Source organism: Nomascus leucogenys, chromosome 23, assembly GCF_006542625.1.
Source record: "Nomascus leucogenys isolate Asia chromosome 23, Asia_NLE_v1, whole genome shotgun sequence".
NCBI lineage: Eukaryota > Metazoa > Chordata > Mammalia > Primates > Hylobatidae > Nomascus > Nomascus leucogenys.
In genome coordinates this window covers 2,326,604-2,350,500 of record NC_044403.1, presented here as the reverse complement: position 1 = coordinate 2,350,500, position 23,897 = coordinate 2,326,604, and the positions used below count along the sequence as shown (strand labels likewise).

Below are 23,897 nucleotides of genomic sequence, written 5' to 3'. Positions count from 1 at the left end.
GTCCATACCGCAATATTGTCTTCATTAAACAAGGACTATTGTTTTCTCTTCAGTATTTATTAATATTATTCCCTTAGTGATGTTTTAGTAGTCATGGATTTATTGGACTAATGGACAAAACAATATTCAGAAGCCTACAATTTCTAATCTGTTACAATATAAGCTGTTAATGTACCTGAGAAGTGGTTTTAGCATTGTGCTTTTATTCAAGCAATATTTATTGAGCACTTACTATGTGAAAGCCACCGTGCCAAGCATTAAATGTACTAGTGCCATTAATTAAATGTATGTGATGCTATGTGTGATGTTCAAGTTAATGTAAATATATGAGTGATATACAGTCACAAATTATAAATAATTCACTCAATTATGAGCATATGTAAAGCTTTTTAATAAATTTAGATATTCGAATACCATATTTGGTAGCATGTTTTATCAAATCGAAGATGCCTTTGATTATAAGATGCACCATTATTTTATGTGGCACCAAGAGAAGAAAGAGAATATTGCCAAATAAACTATGGCACAATGCTTTTTAATCACATGGAATTTTTATTTTATATGTATAGAAATACTTCTTTTAAAACTTAGACTTTTAAAGAAATCTTATATCACTCTGACACAAAAGTAGGAAGGAAAACATAAAAGAAATAAATAGGTTAAAGTAATTTTAAAACTAAAATTCAGAGTCTGATTCTTCTGAATGGCTTTTTGATTCAGAATGAATGATGCCCTTGTTTTTCCACACATTATCATATTCTATGCCATAAAAAGTGTTAATGATGCATTTGTTCTTAAAAGAATTCATAAAAGATATACAGGCCAATGATACTGTGCTCTAAAGCTAACTGTGCAAGTATGTGGGATGTTGGCAGTGTTTCTAAATACATCTGACTCACCACCTTCACCACCCATTTCCAAAAATTTGGCTTATAAGGTTGAAGGATATGCTTCACTATTTTCTCCAATATTCTCTTATAAGCCACTTGGACTTATTCTGTGAATTTTGATGCTGATGCTTTTGCTTTAGTGCATACACAAATAACGAAAATTATGACACAATTACTGCCTGGCTATTAGCTATTGCAACAAGCCATCAATACTAAGATAACGTTCTGATTTCAAAAATGCAGAATGTTTTAAAGTATGTATTTTATAATGGATGAAATATAGTATTAATATAATTTTTATCATTTATTGAAACTCAAGAGAAAGGCAAAGGTCAATAAATCTAAAATGGACATTATAAGAGGCAACGTGCAAGGATTGTTGTTGATTGATGATACTATGTATTAGAATTATAGATGAGAAAGCAACTACTAGTTGCTTCCCCGTGTTCATCTCCCGCTTCTACTTCACAGCAATGGGATCTCTTATTTTTCTTAAGAATATGGCAGCATAAAAAATTTTAAAAGAGCATTTTTCAGTCTCTTTCCAGTTTGGTATAGCCACATGACTAAGTCTTGACCCTTGGGAAGTTAGCAGTGATGTGCACAACTTCAAATTTGTACTTTTAAAATGAAATGACATACCCTCACCTTCCCTTTTTCCATCTGCTTCTTCCATCCAGCTGCCTGAAATATGAACGTAGTAGCTTGCCATCTTGGACTTGAAAGAGAAGCAAAGACCTTTGAATAGTAGAGCAAAAATGTAAAGCAAACCAGAATTCCAGGCACCTTAGAGTTGATAAATCTGCGGTGACCTGTTTATGCTGGGACAATCTTGCTTCACGTGAGAGAGAAATAAACTATCTTGTTTCAGTCACTATTAATTTGGTCCCTTGTTCTAGAAATCAGAAGCATGCCCTAATTATTATAATGGTAATATCAGATGAATAGTATAAATAAATTAACTTCAAAGATAATCCCAAAATTTCATCTTTGACTAGGAGTTGCTGATTTGAGTTTTATTCCCCCTCTTTCTCTATGAAATGGTGCCATAAGCAAATATGGACTGTGGTCAGGCAACAACAGGAAGCAGCAGAGAAACAAAAGGCTTGGAATATTGACGAACTAAATTATATTAATTTCTGATTAATTATTGGAAATCACATTTTTGTACATTTTGAAAAATTAAAAATGAACTAGAATTTTAAACTTTTTAAAAAGATACAGAAAGACACAGAGGAGAGTATCAATTCAAGCAGTAGTGATTACAGGATCATGCGGAAAAGCACAGGCCAAGCGTCCTGTTCTCAATTGATTCAGAATGAATGATTCAATTGAGAACAGGACGCTTGGCCTGTGCTTTTCCGCATGATCGTGTTAGCTGCATGGGTAGTAGGTAATTGGACCCAGCAGTATTTATAAGTTTCAGTGGACAAGATCACGCAAATGTTATGGCCTGGTTATACAGACTTTAACAAAGTTCGGCTATGCTAAAAGTTTCTGAGGAATTCGCAGTTTAGAAGTTCCCTGTATTTTCTGATGACAGTGATCTTTTTCTCAGTTTTTCCGAACTATGTCACTTTAGTTTGGGATATTAAAACATGATAGAAGAGTAAAATGTTTCTGACTAAAATTAGTTAGAGATGCATAGTCAGACAGACCGACAGACATATAGACAGACAGTGGCAGAATAATGTTTATGCGTATGTATGTAATCAAACCAGAGTTTGAGCAATTTTAAACCTAATTATCTCAGAGCCTAATCTAATTTCTGTATATTTCATTAACTCTTAATCTTTCCAGATATAATAGGATGAATGTTATGTAATGGATTCTTTTTAATTATCCGGAGATAGATAGTGAAAATTAGAGCTAGAGAGCCTAGTCACCGAGTCTGCCCATTGGAATGGGTAACTTGAAAGCCCGTGTAGGAAAACCAAGACATTCAGATTCATCTCCCTGGCCTCCCAGTGACTGGCCACCTTCCTCCAGTGATCTCCTCTAGTTCACCTTACCTCTTTTGTTTTATGATCATACACAAACCCTTGTCATCATAGTGAACAATACTACCGTGGCATTGTAAATCCAAATATTTCAGTCCCCAACCAAAATCTCCTATGAGTTCATCTTTCTCATTTAGAAACTCCAGTCTATTAACTTTTCTATTTATCTCTGAATTTTCTTTCAGTAAGTATGACATCATACTTATGATGCATCATTTTATCTGCCCAATACACTCTCTCCTTTGGGGTCTATCACATTCTTCTGGAAAAATAAACAAACCAAAAACCTTATGCATGGATGCATTTATTTGTCTCTTTGCCCCCACACCAAAGCTGCTGAATATTTAGAAGGTTTTAAAACCAGGCAGACTAGTATCACTTTATTAGTCTCCAATTTTGAAAGAAATGTATATTCTGACCAGGCATCTAATGTTTTCCTATTCAATTTTCTCCTATTCTCCATAGTTCCTATTTCAAACTTTTCTCACGCTCTTCAAATATCCCAAACTATTCCCAAATATTCCAATATAATTGACAGTTAACCCTAACTCCTCCTTTGGAGAGAAAAATATAGTTATAAACAAGAATTCACTTGACTTCCTGCCTCGAGACCTATAACCTTACTGGCATCCAGAACTATTCTCTTTTTCTTATAAAGAAAGAAGCAATCCAATTCTTTGATCTTTGCTTCAGACCTCATCCATTGTCACCTTTTGTGGGACTTCACTGTTAATTATTCTGCTTAATTGCCTATCATTTCTTGTCCACTGATTCCTTCTCATCATTCTGAAGCGTGCTGAAGTATTGCATATCCTAATAAAAACACCTTCATCAACTCCATGTGCTGCCGTAGTTATTGCTCCCTCTCTCTCCTCCTTTCCTAGGTATAATTTCTTGAAGGAATTATCTACTCTCACAGAGTCCACTTCTGCACTGCCAGTTATTTCTTTTTTTTTTTTTTTTTTTTTTTTTTTGAGACAGAGTCTGGCTCTGTCGCCCAGGCTGGACTGCAGTGGCGCAACCTCGGCTCACTGCAAGCTCCACCTCCCGGGCTCATGCCATTCTCCTGCCTCAGCCTCCCGAGTAGCTGGTACTACAGGCACCCTCCACCATGCCGAGCTAATTTTTTGTATTTTTAGTAGAGACGGGGTTTCACCGCTTTAGCCAGGATGGTCTCGATCTTCCGACCTCATGATCCGCTCATCTCACCTCCCAAAGTGCTGGGATTACAGGCGTGAGCCACCACGCCTGGCCGCCAGTCATTTCTTAATCCACAGTAATCTGGTTAACACAACATCTGCTTCACTGGTCTCATAGAATTCACTAAAGATATACTTGTTAAAGTTAATGGTCACTTCTCAACTCTTGTTTCAATTGAACTTATTTTAATGATTTACACTATCATTTCTTAAAATATTCTCCTAGCTTCTGTGAATACCCACTGACCTGATTTTTTTGCATATCTTTCTTTCTCCTTTTCTCCATTCTTCTGTGCAGGTTTCTTATGCCTTGAAACTCTCTTTCTTTAAATATTGGTATACTCAGGATTCTGTTGAGGAACATTTATCTTCTACGGATTCAGATCCCACTACTTAAGGAAGTTAAATTAGTTGCAATTTATTTAAGTTGCATTTATGCAAGACCAATAGCCTACTCAAAATTTCTACTTGCATGACCATAAGTACTTCAAACTCAATACGAGCAAAACTGAAGTCATTGTCTTCCTTACTTCATCATCCCAGTGAGTCCTATTCTTGTCCTTTTTAGTCTTCACACTCCTTCACTAGAGCTTTGATTTTCTCTGGAATCTTTTCTTTCCCATTTCAGCAACCCTGGTTCAGAACCACTGGTCTCTCACATGGATAGCTCTTGTAATCTATTAACTAGTATTTCCTCTTCCAGTCTTGCCTTCGCTTCTATCTTCTCCTTAGCCAAAATGTTAGTTCTGAAATGCATATTTTCATTTCAACACCTTGATTTAAAATGTTTCTGGGATTACTCATTTTTCTTTGAATTAAATCCAAACTCATAGTGCACTTCATGTCATAGTTAAATGAATCACAAACATGAAAAAGTCATTTAAAATTGTTCGATGACTTTATAAATTCTCCTAAATCCTCACTCAATCTTTTGATAGGTTATTCTTCTTTTGTTAAACAATGCTTGTTATTGGGGGAAAAATATGTCACGAAGACCTATGCATGAAGCACTTGATTTCATTTTTAATACTATTAATGATTAGTCATAATTGCTATGGCAAGCAAGGCAAAAACATAAATAAAATACAATAAGCTTGTTTGCATAATTTTTGTTTTATTTTTCAGGATAAAATTCTACTTAATCTAACTTCTTGCACTGTTTTCTATTAAGTGGAATTCCGTTTCTCCCATGCCTTATGTCTCTGGACTCAAGGGGCGACAACATTGTAATTATGATGGAATCTTGACCCATCCCCATCCTTAAGAAATGATATATCAATTTCCCTCTTCTTTGAGGAAAAAGCTTGACATCTTCAGGAAACAACAATTTTCTGCTTCTCTATGTTGTAAAATGTACAGGATCAAGTCCCCATGGAGAATGCCTGTGCTAGTCCCATGGGCCCATTTCCTGGTTCATACATGACACCTTCCTGCTATGCCCTCACATGGTAGAAGGGCAAAAGAGCACCCTTGGCCTGCTTTATAAGAACACTAATCGTACTCATGAAGACTTCCCTCGTGACCTAATGCCCTCCCTAGAGGTCCCACCTCCTAATACCGTGGCCTTGGGGTTAGGATGTCAGCATATGAATTTTGGGGGTGATACAAAAATTCAGGCCATAGCACAATTCATTAATTAATTTAGGACTCAAGAAATTAAGCGAAATTAGAAACAAAAATAATACAAAATTATCAGAAAGAATCTATGGAGTTTGAAAATGTAACTAATGTGTCTCATTCTCTATTAGTAATGTGCTATTCTCATTTATACTGTTGAAAACAGTTTACACAAATATTTAATATGATTCTCTGCCTAGAGAATGAGAAGCTTGCATCTTTAGATCAAAGATGAAGCAAACAAGAGTTTCCTATTGTGTGCATTTTTAAAATGTCTTGCCTCATGGCTTCATGGCAGGTTGCAGTTTTTCAATCTTTGTTTGCAAAATCTTGAACCCATCATAGTGTACTTGGAAATAATATGCATACATCATAATTTTCCTGTATATAATTAGAATTTTTACCGGGGTGGAACTTTTCAAGTACCTCCTTTGAGAATTTCCAGGAATGATTATTAACCTTTTCTTCCTACAAAGATAACTTAAAATTGAGTTTTTGAAATTCTGAATCAGGAAATAATAACAATTATGATGTAAAATTTTCTTTCCATTTCTGCTTTTTTATGTACAATAGTAATTAATCATTTTTACATTGTAATTTTTCCAGATATTTCGGTCAGCCTGTTAGCAGTTGTTGTCAGCTTTTGTGGACTGGCCTTGTTGGTTGTCTCACTTTTTGTCTTCTGGAAGCTGTGTTGGCCATGCTGGAAAAGCAAACCTGTGACTACCAACGTCACTACCCTTCCACAGAGCATTTCAAGTGCTCCTACTGAAGTTTTTGAGACTGAAGAGAAAAAAGAAATTAAGGAAAATGAAAAGCCAGCCGTAAAAGCCATTGAGCCTGCAATAAAAATCAGCCACACTTCCCCTGACATCCCAGCAGAAGTCCAAACTGCTTTAAAAGAACATTTAATTAAACATGCACGTGTGCAAAGACAAATTACTGAGCCTACGTCATCATCCCGGTAAGGAAAGATTAAATATATAAAACTGGTGTGTGTGTGTGTGTGTGTGTGTTTGTGTGTGTGTGAAATTTCGTAAGAGAGAAAAACTTTACTTGGGAGAAAAGAAAAGAGAAACAGGAGAAATGGGAAATACATAGGAAACAGATAATTAAATAAAGACAGAAAGGGTTGGACAGAATACATAGGGGCAGAAAGAGAGAAACTAAGGACAAAGAAGCCAAATAGGGAGGAGGACCATGAACGGGGCTTAGCAGAATGTGAGGTCTCAGTAAAATCGTGTAACTACAGATTATTATTAAACTCTTTCCATTGAAATATCATTAGTTGATAGCTGCTACCTGTAGTCTTCCAACTTAATTTGATTCAACCAATAAATATTAAGAATGGCCATCATTAAAAAGTCAGGAAACAACAGGTACTGCAGAGGATGTGGAGAAATAGGAACACTGTTGGTGGGACTGTAAACTAGTTCAACCATTGTGGAAGTCAGTGTAGTGATTCCTCAGGGATCTAGAACTAGAAATACCATTTGACCCAGCAATCCCATTACTGGGTATATACCCAAAGGACTATAAATCATGCTGCTATAAAGACACATGCACACGTATGTTTATTGCGGCACTATTCACAATAGCAAAGACTTGGAACCAACCCAAATGTCCAACAACGATAGACTGGATTAAGAAAATGTGGCACATATACACCATGGAATACTATGCAGCCATAAAAAATGATGAGTTCATGTCCTTTGTAGGGACGTGGATGAAACTGGAAATCATCATTCTCAGTAAACTATCGCAAGGACAAAAAACCAAACACCGCATGTTCTCACTCATAGGTGGGAATTGAACAATGAGAACACATGGACACAGGAAGGGGAACATCACACTCCAGGGACTGTTGTGGGGTGAGGGGAGCGGGGAGGGATAGCATTAGGAGATACACCTAATGCTAAATGACGAGTTAATGGGTGCAGCAAAACAACATGGCACATGGATACATATGTAACAAACCTGCACATTGTGCACATGTACCCTAAAACTTAAAGTACAATAATAAAAAAATTAAAAACATATTTCTAAAAATAAAAAATAAAAATAAATAAAAAAATAGAAAGTCATTTGAAATGCATATCGTGGAGGCTCTACACAATCAGAAATCATCTAGAATTTCACAATCACAACTAACAGATTCATATTTAGTCTGCAACTGTTTAGCACATCTACCAAAAACATGAAACTTCATTGTGTGTTTGAGCTCATGTAGACCAGATTCTTACACTGGGCAAATTATAAGTTCCACAAGAGGCCAAAATATCATGTGCATATGGAGGAATGTACATAAAAGGGAGGAAGAGGAGGACTTCCTTAAGGAAATACATTTTAACTCAGCCTGGGAAAATCAACAAAACTTTGTTGAAAATTATTAACCACGGTATATTCTAATTGCATTAACTGTAAAGGAAGAAATGATTCCTGTAAAGAGGCATTTTTTTCTGCTAAGTATAGGCATCAGTTCTTAAAACAAATTGCCTGATAGCAGTTTTTCTCGGGTTGCCAAAAGTAGCAACTAGTTTCATTCTGGGGCAGGGTAAAATCGATGGTCTCTTATTGAGAGGTAACTGCTATTTCGTGCAAACTGATTGACTTCCTAATCTTACCTTTTTATCTCTCTAAACCGAAGATGCATCCATGTTTTCCAACATGGTAATACTTTTAAGGGTTTAGAAATCGATCAAATTGAAAAACTGGGTCATATTGGCTACTAGAATTGAAAGGCTATTCAATATGTATTTTGTGTAAACAGGAGAATTATACCTACAAATAAATCCAAGTCTTACTTAAATGTATTCCAGAGGGATAAGTAAGAATAATTATTACCTTTGAGATAAGGAACTTGGAGATAAGGAGGACGGATGGAAGTGTCTTTTTCATGTTACAGTTTTCTGTGCTACTTAAATTTTATAACTAAGGAATGCCTCATATTTTGTTTTTATTTTGACAAGTTTTCCTGAGCAATGACATTTAGGCTCATTTTAAATTTTTTTATTTATGATCTTTATGTAATGGAACTCAGTAAATATCCATGTTAATTTTTATATTTATTGAACTATATATATATATTTATTGACATATATATTTATTGAACTATAAAATAATTGTCCAATAAACCACTTTTTTTACATGTTTTACAAATAGGGGGAAAAATGTCTTTGGAAGGAACTTCCTTTCTTCCAAGACATTGGTCTCACTATACTTATAGGGGAAAACTGCTTTAAAATTACCTCATGTCTTTACTTGATTATCACTACCATCCCAGAACACTTTGGCCACATGTGATATCTTATAGCCACAAAGACTTAAGACACTCAGAAATTTCAAGGTAAAACTCTTCAGTTAATCTGCAAAACATTTAAAAAATACTAACCACTGTGAATATATATTAGCTTAGCATTCAGAATCATTCGACTCTTTAGTTGATATGTACAGATTATATGAGGATACTCAATGAAGACAAATTCAGGTAATCAATGTTTTTTTGGAACCTCAGAAAAGCAAAATACTATCTCCAAAATATTATCTGTTGAATATAAAGAGACCACGTATTTGATTATCCCTAGCTAGAGGAGAATGAAAACACGGGAGCAAAGACTTCTTTTTGCTCCCTATGGATTTCTCAGTAATTATGTGAAATTGAACAAATCAGAAAAACATAAAAATTTCAACCTTAAAATCATAAAAATCAGATTGTATATATCTGATATTTTGTAAGAGGAAAAACTGCAACACACATTCAGAGTTTTGCTAGAACTTTGATATCATTTCACCTGCCTCTGACTTTCATTGTTTATGTGGGTGGTTGGGGAGAGAAGAAGAAAAGAATTTTTGAGCACTTGCAATTTTGTCACTATTTGTCAAGGCACCCTTCCTGATAATCCTTCACCAACCTGCATGGTGTAAGTATTATTAATTACCCCCATTACATGTGAGTTAACTGAAACCCAGAGAGATTTAAAAATTTGCCTGAAGTCATGCACCTGGGAAGAGTAAGAATTCAAATTTATCCAGATGGATGAACACATATTAAGCATAAACGCCAAGGGGATGAAGTTTTCCTGCAATTAAATATGTTGGTTACCAAGTATGCTTAGGACAGGTAGTTTGGAGGCTGGAGAATAAGAGCATCTTCCTGTTCATCCAGTCAATTAAAAATCTGGAACTGTATATGAATATTATGAATGACTAGAGTCATTATTTGAACTTGTTTAGCCTTGGGATGAATTCCTTGCAGAAAACATGATTATTTCTAGTTCTCAAAACCCTTATCTACATTAATTACTTCATCATACTAGAAATTACCTTTATAGAGCGAGGAAGAGGAAATTGCTGAGTTCATTATGTAGTCCACATGAACACAGAGATCAAGGGTACATTATTATAAGTCAAATTATTCTGCTCAAATGCCAGCTTTTCACTGAGATATAGCAAAATCAAACCTACATGCACAGGCACGCACACACACACACACACACACAACACACAGATGCACACACACACACACACACACTGAATTTAACACTTTGTTTCCTCACCTTATTAGTATGCCCCAGCTCCAGTCTGTTGGGACTCCTTTATAATTTGGCTCAGACATCGTAGTGTTTCAAGTTTTACTTGTCTCTATATTTAAATAGCATCCTGATGGGCCTAGAAGTTGGCAGCATTGCTGGGAACTCCCACATTTTTCAAGTTCTCATCTCCTTCTTCAAATACCTGGACATTTTGCCCTATCAGCCTGCCAGGCAACCAAACAACCCAGCTGGCATTTGTGTATTTCTTCATTACTAATATTCTTCAAGCATCATCTTGATTGATTGTTTATTCATCCAATAACCTTATTCAACATATATTTAATCCTGGGTATAGTCAATGTATCCTTCACTCTTTCGACTCTGAAAACTAAGGATCTGTGAAAATTTCTGTAAATTTATAATATAATGTGGAGACAATACATGTAATACCAATATAAGGAATTACAAGTGCCAGCTATGTGATGGAGAATGTGGAATTCAGAATATTGAGACATTATTTCCAGCTAAGGCATGGAGAAGAGCCATTAAGCTGAGTTGAAGGAAACTGGAAATTTAGATAAGTGGCATTTGGGAGAGGATGTGCATCCAAGATGGAAATATTTTACGTGAAAAATCATAGAGTAGGAAATTGCTAAGAAAACAGCAGATAAGGTACTTTGATAAAAAAAAATAGAGTAAAGTGAGGGAATAATGGAAGATAAAATCAGCTGAAATTGAAGTATAGTGAAACCTTGAAATCATGGCCAATATGTTGAGAGTCTCTCGTCAAAATAAAATATTTGTAGCAGAGGAGTTCTGTGGATAAGTGTTATATGTTTTAGGATAATTCACTTGGCAACACTTTATAAGACAGACTGTAGGAGAAGACATCTACTTTGTGATTACTTTTTATTATGTTCAAGTGTAATAAAAATCAGGAAATAGAAAACAACAACAAAAAGAATCATAAGAAAATGTGTAAAGGAAAATATAAGATCCCTTGTAAAAAAATATTAAGTGGCACTTCAGTAATTCCATGTCTAGTCCAAATCTTTTAAAAGTCATTAAAGCTGTTATACTATGATTATACCAAGCTACCATTAGCATTTTTGTTCCATATACCCCCACATACAGAGTTCTGTGCTGCTTTCTTAGGCAGAAAATCTGCCGTATTCACTTCTATATTGCTTTTTGATGCCTTAACAAAGCACTGTAGGAACTCAAAGTGAACTTACTGAATTGAAAGAATCAATAAATGAATTCAATGACCTCATCTTGTTTATCCCACTGATCTTCCATGGTTGCTCACTAGAAGGGTGCTTGGTCTTTTTACCATCCTCCTAAAGACTTTACTCTCTTTGCCTCTGTGCTTTTGTTCATGCTGCTTTCCTTGCGTGGAATAACAACCTCGTTTTTATGTACTATAAAATCTTTAAGGAAAATGCATCTGAGAGTCCACTTTCTCTGCCCAATTATTAACTATTATCCTTTATTATTTAAAGCTGTTATTACAATCTAGCAATTATTTTATATCTTAATATTGAGCTCCAGCTGTTTCCAAACTAGATGCTAAATTTTCAGCATCTAAGGGTGTGTAACCCACTTTTATGCCCTCCTATTCCACCACTGTGTAGGCACATAAGTGTCAATTGAATGCTTTTGATTGATTGATCATCCTCCACTTCATTTTGCCTTTTAAATACATCATCTTTAAAAGCTGCACGAGATGGTGAGTGGTGAGATAATGCTGTGTTCCTATTAGAAAGAGGTTAATGATAGTATTCTCACAGAGATGAGTATGAGAACCAATTTTCTTTGCATTTATTAATGGTGCAAAGACGAGGTGAATAGTAACTGGCAAAATAATTTGTTGAGGATGAGGAATTATATAGATTTATCACCTTTAGGACTCTAAGTACCTATTGAAAATAATTAGGAACCATAATAGCAGAACAAATTGAACATGAAACAAAAGCAGGAAAATGTACATGGGAAGAAATCACTGACTTACGTGTGCTGATGAATTTACAATATTTACAATTAGCTATGGTTGATTAGAAGAGTAATGCTTAAAATCATCATGCATAGTATCCAAAAGAATGCTTAATGTGCATTATTGTAAGAAAAATGAAGAATTATGTAAAAATACATAAAATGAGACTCCATAGTTTACTGTAAGAATGTTTTTAAAAAATTAAATTTCTCTGAGAAGATAGCAAAAATTGAAATTATCTATGCTAAAACACTGTAAGGAATGAAAAATGAGATATTATCAAAAGGGGGAGTTTAAAAGATACATGGCTAGCTAGGGTACCAAGGAGCAACACTTGCCCAGAACAATGGAAAGACTTGAGATCTGTCTCCTTGAAATAGAAGGTCATAAAACATACTTTGCAGGAACTTGAGGTGGTTAAATAATTCCCTTCATGAAGGAAATGTATTAGGTGTACACACTTGCTTCTTTTCTGAAAAGACATGACTCTTTGAACTAAGGCCAGAGTCACATCCTTAGAAAATGATTGAAATTTGAAGTTTGTTTTCTGGCAGTTATAAATATTGTCTTATACACAAACACTGATTTGGTTCTTTTTTGCTGTTGTTGTTGTTGTTGTTTTGATACAGGGTCTCACTCTGTTGCCCAGGCAGGAGTGCAGTGGCATGATCACACCTCTCTGCAGCCTTGAGCTCCTAGGTTCAAGCAGTCCTCCTGCCTCAGCCTCCCAAGTTGCCAGGACTACAGGCACACACCATCAGGCCCGGCTAATTATTATTTTTTTTTCTAGAGATGAGGTCTCAAAATGTTGCCTAAGCTGGTCTTGAATTCCTGGCCTCAAGTAATCCTCTCACCTCAGCCTCCTAGTCTTCTATATAATATGAATAGATGCTAGGGAAGTTTGATTTTATTAGTCACAGGAATCTTAGGGTAAATTATTTTCATACAAACTCCAACAGACATTTTCTTAGTTCCTAGCAAATGTTTATGATGAAACACATTAAAAGATGAATAATACTTACTCTCTGCCATGATAAAGACCACAATTTAGAAGAAAGTCTTGGAGAGTGAAAGACAAATCTGAAAACAGGTAATTTCAATACACTATTTGCAGTAAGGTCAAGGAGATGTGGAGGCACAGATGAAGGGTCATCAAGAGTGGTACATGAACCCGGTTGTAGAGCTATGACTATTTTTCTCCAAAACCTAGCTGAGCTCACCAGGAGGTAAGCGCATGAGAGTCAGAAACACATTAAAAAGTAAGGGAAGGCATAAAATTGCACACTGAGCATAGAAATCCAGAGCTAGAATTATGGTCAAATGACCTTCTAGGAATCAAGTAATACTAAAAAATAAGTTCTTGGATTTATTATTTTGACCAGTTGTTATTGAGAATTTTTTAATGTTTAAGTCTTCAGTCTATATTTACTTCTTTTCTTGTAATATAATATGTTATGTTCTCAGAACGTTATCTGTAGATCAAAAGCTATGAAGAAGTATTTTCCAAGCTAATTACTTCGTATACATTCATTTAAATATATGCTAGATCAAAAGCAATTGCTTATCATCTCTTTTTATGATGTTTATATATCTTTTTTTAAACATGGAGAGAAGTCAAGGTAAGTATTTTGAGAATAACTGAATTGCCTCCTTTGCACAGTAGGCAGTATGTTCTCATAATCTGAAGGTTTTAAGTTCAGAATAACTGAGCATTTATTTCATTAAATTTAGTAAAGAACCAATTGCCTGTAGATTCTTTGAACAGAATAAAGGTACATTACTGAATGGATTTTAGCCATCCCTTTAAATAATTGAGAAGAAAACTAGTTGTTTCTCTAGCTTTTATTATTATTATTCAATTGCTATTTAGTCACATGGCCAAATTTTTCAGAGAAAATATTTTCTTTATTCAACAATATTTATTGAACACATGTCATAGACATTTTTCTTGAAATTTGATACAAATTTGGCACAAAACTGTCAAAAGCCCCCCCACACACACACATTCTTATAAGTTATATGATGTATTACAAGGTAATAAGTCCTATGGAAAATAATAGCACAAAATAAAGGGATTGGAAAGTCTGAATGGGAGGCAGTGTTGCAATTTTAAACATTGTAGTCAGGACAGATCTTGCTGAGAAGGTAAATTGTGCAAAGACTCAAAGTGGTAGAGAGGTGGGCCTTGAGGAGTCCGGGAGGGCTTTTCACGTAGAGGAGGCAGGCGCTGCAAAGGCCCTGAAGCTAGAACCTGTGATACATGTTCCCACTAAGAGAAATCTAGGAGAAAAAGCAGAGGTCGAGGGGGCTACATTATATTTGGCTTTTACTCTGAGTAATATGGGAAGCCACTAGAGGGTTTTAAGTCAAAAGAGTGGCATGACCTGTTTTTAAAAGATGATTCTGCCTGCTGTATTGAAAATAGACATTGAGGAAGGCACAAGGATAGAAGCAGAAAGTCCACTAAGGAAGGTCTCATCCAGGCCAGAGGTGATGGTGTTTCAGACCAGGGAAGGGGTAGTTTACCATGTTCATGAGAACTGACTGGATATATTCTGAGGGTGTAAGAAACAGACTATCCTGATAGATGAGCTGGGGCATGTGAGTGAAATAAGAAGAGTCAAAAATGACCTGAAGATTTTGGACTGAGCATCTGGGAAAATCAAGTTGAGACAATGAGGCTGTGAATGGAGTGAGTTAGAGAGGCAAGAAGAGGAGATCTGGAGCTGTGGTATTTAAGGATTCTGTTAAAAATCTAAGTGGACAAGTTCAGTGGGCAACTAGGTAATGACTCTGGAACTCTGAAGTGGATCTGTGATGCATATATAAATTTGGGATCCTCAGCTTGTAGATTATGTCCTAAGCCAGGAGATGATATCACCAAATAGTTGAGAGTAGATGGGAAAAAGAAGAAAAAGGATACATTTCTGAGTGTTGAGAGGTTAGGAACAGCCAAGTGGACTGAGAAGTAGAGGCTAGTAAAGTAGGAGGGAAGCCGGGAGGGCGGAACCTGGAAGCCAAGTGAGGAGAGTAAGTAAGCTCCCAGGAGGGAGTAGCTGTCAGGGGAGTGTGCTAAGGCCGGGTGGGATGAGGATTGTGAATGGACCTGTTTGAACTTAGCAATGTGGGGGAGACGTTCACATTTTCAAGAGCGATTGTGGTACAGTATATGAAAAGCTGATTAGAGTAAGTTTAAATAGAATCTGAACAGTGAATATACTGTCCTCAACTCTTTCAAAGAGTTTTGCTGCAAACATGTTAGAGAAACAGAGCAGCACAGAGAAAGTAGGGTGAATAGAAAGTTCTTTTAACTTTACATCCCAATTCAGACAACCCTTCCAGCTCACCAAAACCTCCAATCCATAGATTCTGTCACTATGTCATAATTCCTATATCTTTGACACTATTTTCTTTTCCTTCTTTACTCAGTTTCAATTCCATGGTCAATCAGAGCCACTCTCTTGTGTACATCCTCAATTCTCTTGTTGCTTTCTGTTTTTGTATTTGCAGGGCAAAACCACAGCCCTAGCTGAATTCATTGCTCTGTCATCTCTACACTTGCACATGTGCAAATGAATATGACTGGAAAAAATATAAACAACTCTCATGGATCCACTTGAAATTCATGACCACATTCCTCATTTAGCTAGCTAATGCTGCACAGCAATCTGTTTCCCCTCTCAATCTTTTGAGAGTCACAAGACTATTGTGTTGATACATTTTCTGTTGCTCATAGCAGAATACCAGAAGCTGGATAATTTATAAGGAAAATGAATTTATTTCTTACAGTTAGAAAAGCTTTGAAGTCCCTGGTTGAGGGGCCACATCTGGCAAGGGTCTTCTTCCCGGTGAGGACTCTGCAGAGTCCCAGGGTGGTGCAGAACATCTCGAGGCAAAGGGGCAGAGTATGCTAATATGCTAGCTCAGCTCTCTCTTCCTCTTCTTATAAAGCCAGCAGCTCCACTCCCGTGATCATCCGCAAATCTATTAACTCATTAATCCATTGGTTCATGAATGGATTTAATCCATTCATGAGGGCAGAGCCCTTATGCCCTAGTCATGTCTTACAGTACAGGCTCTGCCTCTCAATACTGCCACATCAGGGATTAAGTTTCAACGTGAGTTTTGGAGGGGGCATTCAAACCACACCATTTTATACCTTCTCACTTTTTTTCAAACTTCTATCACCTTCTTCCTCTTCTCAGTTTTAATTAATGACCTTACTTCCCATTTTACTAAGAAAATTGAAGCAAAGGGCAGAAACCTTCCACAGGCTCCCACTGCGTCATCAACCCTCTTACCAGGATCTATCCCATGTATTTGCCTTCCAGATGGATAGTACGTTAACTATCAATGCTCCTGTCTATAACAAATCCCTCCACTTTCATGTTAGATCCCATTTTACCTCCTGTCACTTCTAAGAATCCTCCTCTCTGATGCTTGCATTATTAATTCTCCCTCTCTATTTTATTAGTATCCTCAGCACAAGAGCATACCATTATTTCTTCTATCTTAAAGGAACCTGAAAAGGTAGGAAGTGTTGATCAGAGGGAAGCATGCCTGAAATTGTGGTTGTGGACAGCTTGCAGTTGATGATGACAAAATCTGGCTATTTACATGATACTGACTGAGGTTAAGTAGAGAACATCATTGGAAGAGAGGAGTTCACTGAACCTAGAGGCCAAAGGGTTGGAAGAAGCACTTAGATTGTCGGAATTACAGCAGAAACATTGTAAAAGAGAATGTTTATGAACCAGAAGACTAAGATAATGAAGACTTTATAGAAAGGGTTTTCGATATCAATAAATCACTAGCAGTAAGTGGTAATGGAAGTGTGATTTCTTGACTTGAGCTTCAGAGATGGGTGTGGTAGCTTAAAAGAGAATGGCGCGTGCCGGGTGTGGTGGCTCACACTTGTAATCTCAGCACTTTGGGAGGCTGAGGCAGGCGGATTGCCTAAGGTCAGGAGTTGGAGGCCAGTTTGGCCAACATAGTGAAACCCCGTTTCTACTAAAAATACAAAAAACTTAGCGGGGCGTGGTGGCACACTCCTATAATCCCAGCTACTTGGGAGGCTAAGGCAGGGGAATTGCTTGAACCAGGGAGGAGGAGGTTGCTGTAAGCTGAGATCACACCACTGCACTCCAGCCTGGGTGACAGAGTGAGACTCTGTCTCAACAACAACAAATAAAAGAGAATGGTGTGAAGTGGTAATGGGGGTCAAGAGGAAACAGTTACTTCACTGGCAAGCTGGTGGAATAAGGGCCATGGAAATAACAGCCACCATGTGAGAGGAACATATACGAAATGATGTCCTTGGGGAAGAGCCAGATTTCTACCAGGTAATAAGGTGAGAAACATTCCAAAAAGGGATTAAGAATATAGAGGTCAATGGATTATTTTAAAAAATCCACTGTGGCATTTTATTCAGTTTACTCTCCCTATGGTTTTTTGCATGGTATATGCTCAGATATTTGTGTAATGAATCACTCTTGTCTTTGTTTCAAATTGAACAGGAGAAAATAGGAAACAGAATAAAAACTTTGTTTACCGGAAACGTGATTTAGTCTTGCTATTCAAGCCTGTTTATGAAATGGCGATCTAACTGAATATATGATGAGAGTTTCTGATGCAGATTTTAATATTAAAATAGAGATAAATTTCTTTTAAACATTTAATGATTTATTAAATAAATAGAAAGCTGCTAACGATATTTTTACTTTTCTTCTGTGATTTCTTAAGCAATATCTAAGGTTAATTTAATAGATAGTAAAGACATTGCAAATTAGAGCAAGAGGATATAGGTTTCCCATTAGATGCTGAGATCTGAAGTCAGGGGGTCTCTTTAGCCCAGGGAGGTGGTCCACGACATGCTCACATAGAAATCACTTTCAGCTGTCTCTGCGTCCCCAGGAAGCCTAGATTTGAGCTTGTCAAAACCATTATGGCATTTGCACTTCGGTTCCTTCTGTCCTGAATTATAATAGTAATAACTAATATTAATATGAAAAGTGATAGTTGGGAAAGTCATATAATATATCATTTAATCTTCTCAAAAACTGTAAAAGAACCATTTTATAAATGAGAAAAATAAAGCTCAAACAAGTTAAGTGATGTGCCTAAATTTGTCCTCACTACATAGGGAAGCTGGAACCAAACTGTAGTTAGACTCTAGTCCAACATTTTTTCCACCTCATCTCTTTGTAAAGGTCTTTAAACACTTTCTTCTGATAGGTGGGAAGAATTTGCTCGTATTCCAGTGAGTTTCCAGGACTCTAACCACATGTCAACCACAGCAGCTCCATCTTTTTACATAGTCAACTTCTGGCTTCAGATTTTATTGGAAGGAAAGGATCTATTTGTAGTAAATATTTGAAAGTGACCATATTAATACATTATATTCCAGTGCCATCAACTAATGTTGATTATGTCTAGCTACCCTCAGTGTTCCAGGTTAGATGGGGAAAGTTTTGCTTTCTCTGGTAGAGTGCTTGGACAGTGCTAGCTTTGAAGAATAAGATGGTGACATTAGGGTGTCAATTTTAGATCTTCCCTGCTTTCTCTTGTGGGCATTTAGTGCTATAAATTTCCCTCTACACACTGCTTTAAATGTGTCCCAGAGATTCTGGTATGTTGTCTTTGTTCTCACTGGTTTCAAAGAACATCTTTATTTCTGCCTTCATTTCGTTATGCACCCAGTAGTCATTCAGGAGCAGGTTGTTCAGTTTCCATGTAGTTGAGGGGCGTTGAGTGAGTTTCTTAATCCTGAGTTCTAGTTTGATTGCACTGTGGTCTGAGAGACAGTTTGTTATAATTTCTGTTCTTTTACATTTGCTGAGGAGTGCTTTACTTCCAACTATGTGGTCAGTTTTGGAATAAGTGCAATGTGGTGCTGAGAAGAATGTATATCCTGTTTATTTGGGGTGGAGAGTTCTGTAGATGTCTATTAGGTCCGCTTAGTGCAGAGCTGAGTTCAATTCCTGGATATCCTTGTTAACTTTCTGTCTCGTTGATCTGTCTAATGTTGACAGTGGGGTGTTAAAGTCTCCCATTATTATTGTGTGGGAGTCTAAGTCTCTTTGTATGTCTCTAAGGACTTGCTTTATGAATCAGGTGCTCCTGTATTGGGTGCATATATATTTAAGATAATTAGCTCTTCTTGTTGAATTGATCGCTTTACCATTATGTAGTGGCCTTCTTTGTCTCTTTTGATCTTTGTTGGTTTAAAGTCTGTTTTATCAGAGACTAGGATTGCAACCCCTGCCTTTTTTTGTTTTCCATTTGCTTGGTAGATCTTCCTCCATCCCTTTATTTTGAGCCTATGTGTGTCTCTGCACGTGAGATGGGTCTCCTGAATACAGCACACTGATGGGTCTTGACTCTTTATCCAATTAGCCAGTCTGTGTATTTTAATTGGAGCATTTAGCCCATTTACATTTAAGATTAATATTGTTACGTGTGAATTTGATCCCGTTATTATGATGTTAGCTGGTTATTTTGCTCGTTAGTTGATGCAGTTTCTTCCTAGCCTTGAAGGTCTTTACAATTTGGCATGTTTTTGCAGTGGCTGGTACCAGTTGTTCCTCTCCATGTTTAGTGCTTCCTTCAGGAGCTCTTGCAGGGCAGGCCTGCTGGTGACAAAATCTCTCAGCATTTGCTTGTCTGTAAAGTATGTTATTTCTCCTTCACTTATGAAGCTTAGTTTGGCTGGATATGAAATTCTGGGTTGAAAATTCTTTTCTTTAAGAATGTTGAAGATTGGCCCCCACTCTCTTCTGGCATGTAGAGTTTCTGCCGAGAGATCCACTATTAGTCTGATGGGCTTCCCTTTTTGGGTAACCCGACCTTTCTCTCTGGCTGCCCTTAACATTTTTTCCTTCATTTCAACTTTGGTGAATCTGACAATTATGTGTCTTGGACTTGCTCTTCTCAAGGAGTATCTTCGTGGTGTTCTCTGTATTTCCTGAATCTGAATGTTGGCCTGCCTTGCTAGATTGGGGAAGTTCTCCTAGATAATATCCTGCAGAGTGTTTTCCAACTTGGTTCCATTCTCCGCGTCACTTTCAGGTACACCGGTGAGACGTAGAGTTGGTCTTTTCACATAGTCCCGTATTTCTTGGAGGCTTTGTTCATTTCTTTTTACTCTTTTTTCTCTAAACTTCTCTTCTCGCTTCATTTCATCAGTTTGATCTTCAATCACTGATACCCTTTCTTCCAGTTGATCACATCGGCTACTGAGGCTTGTGCGTTTGTCACGTAGTTCTCGTGCCTTGGTTTTCAGCTCCATCAGGTCATTTAAGGACTTCTCTACACTGGTTATTCTAGTTAGCCATTCGTCTAATCTTTTTCCAAGGTTTTTAGTTTCTTTGCGATGGGTTCGAACTTCCTCCTTTAGCTCGGAGAAGTTTGATCGTCTGAAGCCTTCTTCTCTCAACTCGTCCAAATCTTTCTCCATCCAGCTTTGTTGTGTTGCTGGCAAGGAGCTGCATTCCTTTGGAGGGGGAGAGGTGCTCTGATTTTTAGAATTTTCAGCTTTTCTTCTCTGTTTTTTCCCCATCTTTGTGGTTTTATCTACCTTTGGTCTTTGATGATGGTGACGTACAGATCGGGTTTTGGTGTGGATGTCCTTTCTGTTCGTTAGTTTTCCTTCTAACAGTCAGGACCCGCAGCTGCAGGTTGGTGCAAAAGTAATTGCGGTTTTTGCCATTGCTTTCAACAGCAAAAAATACTTTTGCACCAACCTAATACTAGATTTGAAGGATAAGAATGGGGTTAGTAACAGTCAAATGACTTGCACTGTGATTGGTTGGATATTTGTGTTAAGACTATATAGCCACTAATCACTGTCATTCTAAAAGAGAAAAAAAAAAAAGCCAGAAGAAAAAGAAGATCTGTGTTGTCATGGCAATAGTTTAACATTGTAATAATTAAAGCTTGTCTTAACTGACTAGCTAAACTGTGACTTAGAATATGTGCTATTTACCCTATAATTAGGACACTGACTTACTAGAACAAAAATGTTACTACTTTTTTATTCTCAAAGGGACTTTACAGCTACAAAAATATAATCAGAGTCATAAAGAAGAAATTACTAATTTTGGCACAGAGGATAGAAAATTGAAGTTTTATAATACTGAAAAGCACAAGGGAGTGTGAAATGATGGAATAAATCCATACAAAAATAAAGAATTAACTTCTTAGGGGTTTTGCTCCCAAAAATCAAAAGCTTGTTGCATAACTGAAAGTGATTTTAGCAAGAATGTTAGATTTTCTATTCAATAAAATATCCTAAATATCTTAAGAATATTGAATATGCAAACTAGATTATACTAGACCCTTTTAATATTTCATGGTAATGCATACCATTTATATTCCTTTTTATATTCCTTTTATTTTCATAAATTCTCTCTGACCTTTGCTAACCCTAATTTAAGCTCCTGATCTTTCACATCTGGGGTAGATTCAAGGTCAAAATACATTTCATGTCATGCCTAATGCATTAGAGTGGCATATATCTGAAGAAACAAATCACTTCAAGATTTAAGTTAGCAAAGACTTTTTTACATGTATACTCACTTAGATACAGAAACTAAAATATTGAGTCATAAAGTCAGTGTAGTTTCAATTAGGGGCTAATTCTCTCACTTGAGATAAAGTAGTTCTAGTATGTTTCTCTATATAGTAACGGTTTTTCAATTATAGTCAAATTTCAAAATAGTCATTTTTAATCAGTGATATACCACAAATCACCCCACAAATTTTACTTTGCTGCCATTTTCAAAATATGTCATTTCCGATAAAATGTATCATAACCATAAACTCGATAAGAATTTTGTACACAATGGTCTGATCATAATTTCATTTACAAATTAAACATTTGTGCTCCCTTCCAATTTTTGGTAACAAGTCAAATAAGTTAAAAGCACCTCCAAAAACTCTAAGATATCAAGCTATCTTAACCAAATAAACTTTAGATCTTAGTGGATTACATAATTATGTTATATATAATATTTAAGTGGAAAACATTTAAAAGCATATAAAATGATACTTTAATATTTTATATGGTTATTTAGTAGAATTATTGATTTTTGAAGTAATTTAATCAAATAGGATAACCATTAATATGACAGTGTATATATAGCATGGTGGTTAGGGGTGTGGCCACTAGACCCAGACTGCCTCAGTGAAATTTTAATTTTAGCACCTGCTTACCAGCAAGACTTTGAATACATTACTCACTTCTCTGTGCCTCAGTGTCCTCATTTGGGAACATAATAGTAAGTACCTGATTGGCTTACATGAGGCTCAGTTGAATTGATAAAGAATTTACACCCATACCTGCAACATCGTAAGTACTCCTATGTTAGCTTTTACTGGCAACATCTGAAGAGCAAAGGCATCCTAACTTTTTATTGTGAAAATGTTGTAGTGTATATTTCCATATTTTTCCTATCTTTTATTATTCTTTTTAATTTTCTTCCAAATTGTATTGGACATTTTTTTTTCATATTCTAATTTTTGGCATACTTTAGCACTAATCTGATATTGGAATATCATTTTTCCATAGGCTTTCTCCTTTTATCCATGTAATTCTCTGTGACAGCACACTAAAAACTTCTCATTCTGGGGGTGAAGCTGAGCAGAATGTAGAGGACGAGAACTTTCAAAAACACTGCGGTTTACTTTCACCTGTGACACCTTTCCACCACTTTACTAGTTTGAGTCTTTAATTTGCAATATATGTACTGAACTATAGGTCCTTTAAACAAATGTTTGAGAAGTACAGTAGAAACAAGCAGAGCTACTGATACTCTCACAGCTCATTTCGGTTTGTTTTCCTTATCTGTATGAAAGGGGACCATACAGAGAGGTTGAATTAGTTTCAATACAGCCCTAAGCATTTCTTATGGTGTTTTTTGAATTACTGATCAACAGTTCAGTCCAGTTAAAGTAAATAAGCAAATTAAACATAAGAGAATGAACTTGGCAACACTTTAGATTATAATTCTGATTTTAACAAGTTCCATTTTATTAATGCACATAATATTGATGCTGCGTTGTAAACATTTAGGCCCGTAAAATTACTGAAGGACTATAGAATGACAGAGAATCACAGAATAAACTTAAGGTTAGAAAACACTTAATGTTTCCTGCCTCAAGTGAGATGCTAGACTTGAAGCCAAAATCGTACTTGAGGCAGAAATATTTTTCTTCAGCATCTAACCTTTGTTCTACATTTCCAGCTTGAAGAAGTTCACTACTTCACTGTGTTGGATAGCTCCAGATTATTTTAAACGTTCCTTTATATTAAGCTAAAGTTTATCTTCCTGCACCTTCCATAAATTCCTAAATGCTGTCATGACAGTCCTTCGAGCATTAGAAGACAGCTAGCCTTAATCCATCTTTACCCTATTCTTCAACTGCTTCTCCTTTCTAGGTTCAACATCCTCAGCTCCTGTCACTACTTCTCAAATGGTATTGTGCCCAGGCATCTCACTTCTGGATGGTCACTAATTTGTAAACTTTTCTTTGAGGTCAGGAGATCGAGACCATCCTGGCTAACCCCATCTCTACTAAATGGTGAAACCCCATCTCTACTAAAAATACCAAAAAATTAGCCGGGCGTGGTGGCAGGCACCTGTAGTCCCAGCTACTCGGAAGGCTGA

The 23,897-nt window shown here is 36.4% G+C and overlaps 1 protein-coding gene across 1 annotated transcript in view; it reads left to right on the top strand.

The window, feature by feature from the left end:
* Window positions 1-23,897, top strand: part of SYT10 (synaptotagmin 10) — a 65,898-nt gene that overhangs the window by 7,081 nt on the left and 34,920 nt on the right. The window contains exon 2 of the mRNA XM_003277808.3: window positions 6,313-6,670. Within this exon, the coding sequence (XP_003277856.1) occupies window positions 6,313-6,670 (358 nt within the window). The remainder of the gene's footprint in view (window positions 1-6,312; window positions 6,671-23,897) is intronic.